General features: G+C 43.8%; 1 protein-coding gene across 1 annotated transcript in view; it reads right to left on the bottom strand.

Annotated features, from left to right (window-relative positions):
* Window positions 1-10,000, bottom strand: part of LOC139375782 (microtubule cross-linking factor 1-like) — a 124,448-nt gene that overhangs the window by 14,867 nt on the left and 99,581 nt on the right. Inside the window, exons 14-17 of the mRNA XM_071117625.1 lie at window positions 9,014-9,096; window positions 7,467-7,714; window positions 5,763-6,265; window positions 3,879-4,796 (exon numbers count right to left, since the gene is read on the bottom strand). Of these exons, the coding sequence (XP_070973726.1) occupies window positions 3,879-4,796; window positions 5,763-6,265; window positions 7,467-7,714; window positions 9,014-9,096 (1,752 nt within the window). The remainder of the gene's footprint in view (window positions 1-3,878; window positions 4,797-5,762; window positions 6,266-7,466; window positions 7,715-9,013; window positions 9,097-10,000) is intronic.

The following is a 10,000-nucleotide window of genomic DNA, read 5'->3' as shown; positions in this document are numbered from 1 at the left end:
GTTTAACAACTACACTACCCCAGTCCTGTAATATCCAGTCTAACAACATAGTCCTGTAATATCCAGTCTAACAACATAGTCTTGTAATATCCAGTCTAACAACATAGTCCTGTAATATCCAGTCTAACAACATAGTCTTGTAATATCCAGTCTAACAACATAGTCCTGTAATATCCAGTCTAACAACATAGTCCTGTAATATCCAGTCTAACAACATAGTCCTGTAATATCCAATCTAACAACTACACTACCCCAGTCCTGTAATATCCAGTCTAACAACATAGTATTGTAATATCCAGTCTAACAACATAGTATTGTAATATCCAGTCTAACAACATAGTCCTGTAATATCCAGTCTAACAACATAGTCTTGTTATATCCAGTCTAACAACATAGTATTGTAATATCCAGTCTAACAACATAGTCCTGTAATATCCAGTCTAACAACATAGTCTTGTTATATCCAGTCTAACAACATAGTCCTGTAATATCCAGTCTAACAACATAGTCTTGTAATATCCAGTCTAACAACATAGTCCTGTAATATCCAGTCTAACAACATAGTCCTGTAATATCCAGTCTAACAACATAGTCCTGTAATATCCAGTCTATATGTGGTCATTAAGAGAGTAAAAACATCTACAGATTTGTGATTTACAGGTCAGGCTTGACATTGACTGACCAGGTGAATCCAGGTGAAAGCTGTGATCCCTTATTGATGTCACCTGTTCAATCCACTTTAAAATCAGTGTAGGTGAAGGGGAGGAGACCAGTTAAAGAAGGATTTTTAAACCTTGAGACAATTGAGACATGGATTGTGTATGTGTACCATTCAGAGGGTGAATGGGAAAGACAAAATATTCATTCGGAAAGTATTCAAACCCCTTGACTTTTTCCACATTTTGTTACGTTACAGCCTTATTCTAAAATGGAATTTAAAAAAAAATGTCCTCATCAATCTACACACAATACCCCATAATGACAAATTGAAAGCAGTTTTTTTTTCAAATTTATTGCAAATGTATTACAAATAAAAACATAAATATCTCATTTAAGTATTCAGACCCTTTGCTATGAGACTCAACATTGAGCTCAGGTGCATCCTATTTCCATTGATCATCATTGAGATGTTTCTACAACTTGATTGGAGTCCACCTGTGGTAAATTCAATTGATTGGACAAGATTTGGAAAGGCACACACCTGTCTATATAAGGTCTCACAGTTGACAGTGTGTGTCAGAGCAAAAACCAAGACATGAGGTCAAAGGAATTTTTCGTAGAGAGCCAAGACAGGATTGTGTCGAGGCACAGATCTGGGGAAGGGTACCAAAACATTTCTGCAGCATTGCCGGGGCGGCAGGGTAGCCTAGTGGTTAGAGCGTTGGACTAGTAACCGGAAGGTTGCGAGTTCAAACCCCCGAGCTGACAAGGTACAAAATCTGTCGTTCTGCCCCTGAACAGGCAGTTAACCCACTGTTCCCAGGCCGTCATTGAAAATAAGAATTTGTTCTTAACTGACTTGCCTGGTTAAATAAAGGTAAAAAAAAAAAAAAAAAAAAAAAAAAAAAAAAAAAAAAAAAAAAAAAAAAAAGTTCCCAATAACACAGTGGCCTCCACAATTCTTAAATGGAAGAAGTTTGAAACCACCAAGACTCTTCCTAGAGCTGGCCGCCCGGCCAAACTGAACAATTGGGGAAGAAGGGCCTTGGTCAGGGAGGTGACCAAGAACCTGATGGCCACTCTGACAGAGTTCCAGAGTTCCTCTGTGGAGATGGGTGAACCTTCCAGGAGGACAACCATCTCAGCAGCACTCCATCAAACAGGCCTTTATGGTAGAGTGGCCAAATGGAAGCCACTCCTCAGTAAAAGGCACATGACAGCCTGCTTGGAGTTTGCCAAAAGGCACCTAAAGGACTCTCAGACCATGAGAAACAAGATTCTCTGGTCTGACGAAACCAAGATTACATCTGGAGGAAATCTGGCACCATCCCTACAGTGAAGCATGGTGGTGGCAGCATCATGTTGTGGGCTGTTATTCAGCGGTTGGGACTGGGAGACTAGTCAGGATCGAGGGAGAGATGAACAGAGCAAAGTACATAGAGATTCTTGATGAAAACCTGCTCTTGAGCACTCATGACCTCAGACTGGGGCGAAGGACCCTAAGCACACAGCCAAGACAACACAGGAGTGGCTTCGGGACAAGTCTCTGAATGTCCTTGATTGGCCCAGCCAGAGCCAGGACTTGAATCTCTTGGGAGACCTGAAAATAGCTGTCCAGCGATGCTCCCCATCCAACCTGACAGAGCTTGAGAGGATCGGCAGAGAAGAATGGGAGAAACTCCCCAAATACAGGTGAAGACAAGGTCGACAATATGGGGTATTGTGATGTCATTATGGGGTATTGTGATGTCATTATGGGGTATTGTGTGTAGATTGATGAGGAGGATTTTTTAACATTTATAATCCATTTTAGAACATGACTAACGTAACTAAAAAGTCAAGGGGTCTGAATACTTTCCGAATGCCCTGTAAGTCCCTTTGAACGGGGTATGTTAGTAGGTGCAACTCAATATTAGGAAGGTGTTCTTAATGTTTTGTACACTCAGTGTATGTACAGTAGGAATAGAAATGAGTGCTTCACTGTAATGTTTTCATTCACTTCAAACATACACTATTATAATAATGTTATATAGCTTTTAACCTACTTTTTGCGCAGATCTTTTCTAATGGTGTACTGATACTGGAATCACTTAAAGAATTTCAACCAAAATGTTATATTCATGTTTTTTCAACACATTGCTTGGGGCAAGATCACCCTAAGTGAAGTTGACAACAACCGGATGTATCCAGTTTCCAGGGATACAGCTATTTCAACCTAGCTTCCTTTTCCTCTAAAAAAAACCTGCTACGTTAGGTTAGAACAGACAGCCAGGGTTTGAAACCCTCAGTACTATCGGGTCAGCCCTACTCCTTATGGTCACGGCAATGCTAACTACAATACTAACAGTGTCCAACTGAATGGATGGTGGCTGAAGCAGAGTGATAGGAGTCAAAAGGAGTCAGATCAGCCCTTTCCAGTATAGAGAAGAAACAAAGAAGCACAATAGTATATACTGAACTAGGGGAAAATACAATAGAATACTGTAGAATTCAATAGAATACAGTAAAATACAGTAGAATACAGAAAATACTGTAGAATACAATAGAATGCCTTAAAATACTGTAGAATACAATATAATGCAGTAAAATACAGTACAATACAATAGAATACAGTAAAATACTGTAGAATACAATAGAATACACTAAAATACTGTAGAATACAATAGAATACAGTAAAATACTGTAGAATACAATATAATACAGTAAAATACTGTAAAATACAATAGAATACAGTAAAATACTGTAGAATACAATAGAATACAGTAAAATACTGTATGTGGAAAAAAGTTATTCAATATGAAACACTACTATAGTGTCAGTCAATGCTTTTTGATCAGACAAGAAAACACCAGCACAGAGTTATATGATTTTTTAAAAATTATTATTTCCTAAATTGGGTTTGTTTTGGTCAAAATATTGCTTGTCTGGGTCTGTAGCCCAATGGGTGGGCTAATAAACTAACAACAAATATAAACAACCAATCCAATTAGTAGAGTGATAGTATTTAGACTAAAACACCAGCATTTAGGTCAATAAGAACACATTTTGAAAGTAATTTAAAAAAAATCCTAGTTAGTGTTTATGTAGGTTTTAATTATCCATTTCTAGGACTCTAGGAAAGAACATGCCCAACAGGTGACCAACAGGTGACCAACAGGTGACCTAAAAGTGAGCCTAATAAACACTAAGCAATAAACGCAGTAGGTGTTATTATTTACCTCCAAACACCCCGACTGGTTCCTGTCTCCCTCCGCCTGTCGCCCCTCTCTCGTGCAGCCTCCCTGTCCCTGGGCTGAGGACCCACCAGACCCCAGTCTCTTCTCCTCCCTGAAGCTCTGCTCCAACAGCTTCTTGTTAAGCAGACGGGCTGCGTTCTCTGCCAGGGTGTATCCAGGCGGGGCAGACAGGTCCTGGCGTATACTGAGCACCTCCGGTGTCCTCTCCCCCCCTGTTCCCCCCGGCCCTCCCTGGGTCTCTACTATCAGCTGCACCGGGCTGGGAGAACGCCCGCGGACATTCCTCAGAAACTCCTGGACAGCTCCAAGGTATCTTGGGTCTTTGAGGTCTGAGGGGGGTAGACCGGGTTCACCAGGAGGTGAGGGGTCAAGGGGGGTGGGGCGGGAGCGGCTGGGGGACTTGGTGAATTTGCACTGCGGGGGTTCGTAGGCCACGGGGCTGTGGTCTATGATGTTGAAGAGACAAGACAGGCCGTCGTTGATGGTGGTGTGGACCGGAGAGTCCCTGGTGGTGGTGGAGCGAGCCCAGGCCGACTCAGAGGCACCCTTCTGGGGGGTGGTAGGGGTAGGGGCCCTGGGGCCGGCCGTGGAGCTTGAGGCCCCACCTTGGAGGTCAGCCTTCGATGATGTTGACAGCTTCCTCTGGAGCTTAGGGGAGCCGTACTTAGGAGAACAACATGGACGCTCGAACTTGGACTGGACTACAGGGGAGTACTGTATCTTACGGATATTTCTGGAGGGGGAGGAGATAGGGGTGGAGCCTCCTTTAGGGGTGAGGCAGCGGTGAGGGGAGCTGGTGAGGGTGCGGAGGATGTCTGTCTGTAACCCCACGCTGATGGTCTGAGTGGTCTGGGTTCCCCGAGTGGTGAAACCATTTGTCTGACACGCCATATCTCGGAGCTGTGGAGTCAATTAAACAGACAAGTGAAAAGTCTAAGTGAGAAGAGGATCCCCAAACCTGAAAGACAGTATACTGTAGAAACCTCACAGAGATGAACAGCTAGACAGTATACTGTAGAAACCTCACAGAGATGAACAGCTAGACAGTATACTGTAGAAACCTCACAGAGACGAACAGCTAGACAGTATACTGTAGAAACCTCACAGAGATGAACAGCTAGACAGTATACTGTAGAAACCTCACAGAGACGAACAGCTAGACAGTATACTGTAGAAACCTCACAGAGACGAACAGCTAGACAGTATACTGTAGAAACCTCACAGAGACGAACAGCTAGACAGTATACTGTAGAAACCTCACAGAGACGAACAGCTAGACAGTATACTGTAGAAACCTCACAGAGACGAACAGCTAGACAGTATACTGTAGAAACCTCACAGAGACGAACAGCTAGACAGTATACTGTAGAAACCTCACAGAGATGAACAGCTAGACAGTATACTGTAGAAACCTCACAGAGATGAACAGCTAGACAGTATACTGTAGAAACCTCACAGAGACGAACAGCTAGACAGTATACTGTAGAAACCTCACAGAGACGAACAGCTAGATGGATGAACAACAGACTAGATGGATGAACAGCTAGACAACAGACTAGATGGATGAACAGCTAGACAACAGACTAGATGGATGAACAGCTAGACAACAGACTAGATGGATGAACAGCAGACTAGATGGATGAACAACAGACTAGAAGGATGAACAACAGACTAGATGGATGAACAGCTAGACTAGATGGATGAACAGCTAGACAACAGACTAGATGGATGAACAACAGACTAGATGGATGAACAACAGACTAGATGGATGAACAGCTAGACAACAGACTAGATGGATGAACAGCTAGACAACAGACTAGATGGATGAACAGCTAGACAACAACAACAGATACAACGTCAACAGACCTGTCTCTGTTGCTCCAGGTGGTCCGAGGTGCCAGAGCGGTAGTTCCTAACGGAGAAGGCCACCTCCTTCATGTCATCACTGAGGTTCCGTGACAGCTGCAGCTCCAGAGACGACGCGTACCCCACCGTGGGGATGGGACTCCCAACCCCCCCCCCACCCTCTAATAACTCCTTATGACAGGAAGGAGGCCACCTACCATCACCAAACACCTCGTCTGGACCTCCTACCCCCCCAATCCCGGAGGCACCCCCTACCTCACCAACAGCCCCACCCCCTTGCCCCTTAGTTCCTTTGGGGTACAGGTAGTCTTGATCGGAGGGCCCGGGGGATCGGGTGGGGCTGTGGGAGACGTGGACCCCTGCTCCCCCTCCTATGTTACCCCCGTTTCCCCTGAGTGGGGAGCGCTGGCAGTGTGGTGGGCAGGGGGGCTCGTGGCTGGATTGGGTATTGGTGGTCAAAGTGGCGCTGGTGGTTAGGAACCACGAGGCCGGCTGGAATGGTTCTGGGAGTCAGAGAGAGAATGTGGAATGATTAGAACTAGAATTCTAACTAATACAGCTCTGAAACGGATTCTCGGAGAACCAATGTCCCTCGCTTAAAACACAGCCCTTTGGAACAATCCTTGGATAGAATTCTTTTATTTTTTATTCTAAAGACAGACACCGTAAATGACTTGGTAATAGGAGATAAATGTATTCCCATGACAGAATTCAAAAGGAATTTTGGAATGACTTAATGTAGATCATATCTAAGGACGTGCAATTTAAATGTTTCATATCAAGACATTTTTTGATTTGAAATCTTTTTGACATCAAATTATATTAGAAATAAATATAAACTATTGGAACCAAGACTTACAAAGAACTGATATTGTCACAAGATGGAGGGACAGTTGGATCATAACTAACTAAATTACAGTTAACGTAAAATCTACGCTTAATCCAGCATAAACTAATGTATAGAATTCATTATACAAGTGACAAAGTTCACAAATTCTAGTAGCACAACGGCAGAGTCGTGTCTTAAGCGTAAAACTAACAATGAGTCAATAATCCAGGCCTTCTGGGAATGTTATGATGTCATAAAGTTATGGGCGAAGTTAGAAAGTTGAAACTAACTCAATAATCCAGGCCTTCTGGGAATGTTATGATGTCATAAAGTTATGGGCGGAGTTAGAAAGTTGAAACTAACTCAATAATCCATACCTCCTGGGAATGTTATGATGTCATAAAGTTATGGGCGGAGTTAGAAAGTTGTCAGTCAGAAAGTATTACAACGTAAATGTACTTTTGAATCCGTCTCTCTGCAGATTTCTCGACACGACATATGAGGGTGCAGTGAGATACCTGACGGGTTGGACGACACTTTTATCGTCAATCATCTTGAAAAAAAACTGGAACTGGAAATCAACCAATCCGCCGTCGTTAAGACAACGGGAAGGTTAAATGCTTTATTATCTAAATGTTGAAAGTGCTTGGGCCACGGAGAGCTGCAGTTTGAGGCCATGTGGAGGAGAGTGATGCGCTGGAGATGGGGGGGAGGGGAGCAGGTGGTTCTGGGTAGGGGTGATGCTGTGAATGTTCGTGTGATGTTGTCATTTGCATGTGTAAGTTTTGTATTGAAAAAATAAAAAATGTAAATAAAAAATGTAAATGGTGGTGGTAAAAACAGACAGCGTTAAACCCATGAGCAGAATTCAGTACCTGAAGCGGGCCGTTCTGCCCAGGCCTCCATGGCTGTAGGGGTGTGGTGGCCTGGTGTCGGGGATGGGCCAGGGACAGGGAAGTCCCAACCCTTACTGTTGAACTCCTCAATGTACTTCAGGTCGTCGGGTGACAGGGGCGGAGTCACGTCGTCACGGCCACGGTCACCATGACGACCCCTGTCAGGCAGGAAGGGAGAGCTGTCCATCAGACGCTGGAAGTCACTCATGGAACAGACCGACTTAGCCCTGAGGAGGAGGAGAGAAAAGGTGTCAGTGAAAACACATTATCAGACAATGTAGCAAAGGAGAGAAGAGGAGAGAGTGCAGAGAGGATTCAGTACATCAGCATCACAGATCCACCGCTGAATCCTGTCACTAGAAGGAAGACGTAGGTAAGGACATGACAGAGATAAACAGCACAGGCAGGACTGTCTCTGTCATATCTCTTGTCTAAACTACATGTTAGAGCCTCTCTTCACAGAGCATAAAAACATCTAGTGAAGGCCAGTTAATGCATTTCATTTCATTAGGGATCGCTATAAAATGATTCAATAATTAATCATCAGGCTGCAATGACTTGGATCATGTACCATTACGATCTTTCACAAATAGCTGCTTCACAGAGCTGCTTCACAGAGCTGCTTCACAGAGCTTCTTCACAGAGCTTCTTCACAGAGGTGCTTCACAGAGGTGCTTCACAGAGCTGCTTCACAGAGGTGCCTCACAGAGCTGCTTCACAGAGCTTCTTCACAGAGCTGCTTCACAGAGGTGCTTCACAGAGGTGCTTCACAGAGATGCTTCACAGAGGTGCTTCACAGAGGTGCTTCACAGAGGTGCTTCACAGAGCTGCTTCACAGAGGTGCTTCCACACAAACCATCAGGGAAAATCCCTTCCTACAGCAGTCATTTCTTTACCCAAAGGATGTATCAGTACAGTAGACTTACTAAATATACAGTGAGTGGAGGTCAGAGCACACAACAGCCAAAAGCAGAAAACATATCTATTGTAAATGTTAAAATGGCAGCCTGTCTAGATACGATAAGTGGAAACAATACCAGTAATAACATCATTTGGATGAATCCAGGTAAGTCACACCTACAGTAATAACAAGGACAGGTTGTCACAGTAACAACAAGGACAGGTTGTCACAGTAACAACAAGGACAGGTTGTCACAGTAACAACAAGGACAGGTTGTCACAGTAACAACAAGGACAGGTTGTCACAGTAACAACAAGGACAGGTTGTCACAGTAATAACAAGGACAGGTTGTCACAGTAACAACAAGGACAGGTTGTCACAGTAACAACAAGGACAGGTTGTCACAGTAACAACAAGGACAGGTTGTCACAGTAACAACAAGGACAGGTTGTCACAGTAACAACAAGGACAGGTTGTCACAGTAACAACAAGGACAGGTTGTCACAGTAACAACAAAGACAGGTTGTCACAGTAACAACAAAGACAGGTTGTCACAGTAACAACAAGGACAGGTTGTCACAGTAACAACAAGGACAGGTTGTCACAGTAACAATAAGGTTGTTACCTGAGCAGGCTGCCAAAACCCATCTCCTCCTCCTCCTCCTGGTACTTCGAGGGGCCCTCTCTGTCTGGGATCTCATTCAGAGCCTGAAATCTCACACACACACACACACACACACACACACACGCACACACACACACACACACACAAACAGACTCACACACACACACACACAAACAGACTCACACAAACAGACTCACACACACGCGCACACACACACACACACACACACACACACACACACACACACACACACACACACACACACACACACACACAAACAAACAGACTCACGCACACACAAACAGACACACACACACAAACAGACACACACACACACACACACACATATACACACACACACACACACAAAGAGAAGTGTTGGTGTTGGCTGGTACAAAACCCTGCACTGGACCAGTATTGAAAAAGACCACTCTTTGAGGTCTGAAAACACTTTAGACCCTATTCCCTATATAGTGCACTACTTTAGACCCTATTCCCTATATAGTGCACTACTTTAGACCCTATTCCCTATATAGTGCACTACTATAGACCCTATTCCCTATAGAGTGCACTACTTTAGACCCTATTCCCTATATAGTGCACTACTATAGACCAGAGCCCTATTCCCTATATCTTGCACTACTATAGACCCTATTCCCTATATAGTGCACTACTTTAGACCCTATTCCCTATATAGTGCACTACTATAGACCAGAGCCCTATTCCCTATATAGTGCACTACTATAGACCCTATTCCCTATATAGTGCACTACTTTAGACCCTATTCCCTATATAGTGCACTACTATAGACCAGAGCCCTATTCCCTATATAGTGCACTACTATAGACCAGAGCCCTATTCCCTATATAGTGCACTACTATAGACCAGAGCCCTATTCCCTATATAGTGCACTGCTATAGACCAGAGCCCTATTCCCTATATAGTGCACTACTATAGACCAGAGCCCTATTCCCTATATAGTGCACT

Source organism: Oncorhynchus clarkii, chromosome 20, assembly GCF_045791955.1.
Source record: "Oncorhynchus clarkii lewisi isolate Uvic-CL-2024 chromosome 20, UVic_Ocla_1.0, whole genome shotgun sequence".
NCBI lineage: Eukaryota > Metazoa > Chordata > Actinopteri > Salmoniformes > Salmonidae > Oncorhynchus > Oncorhynchus clarkii.
The sequence above is the reverse complement of the archived record's forward strand: the minus strand, read 5'-3'. Positions and strand labels throughout refer to the sequence as shown.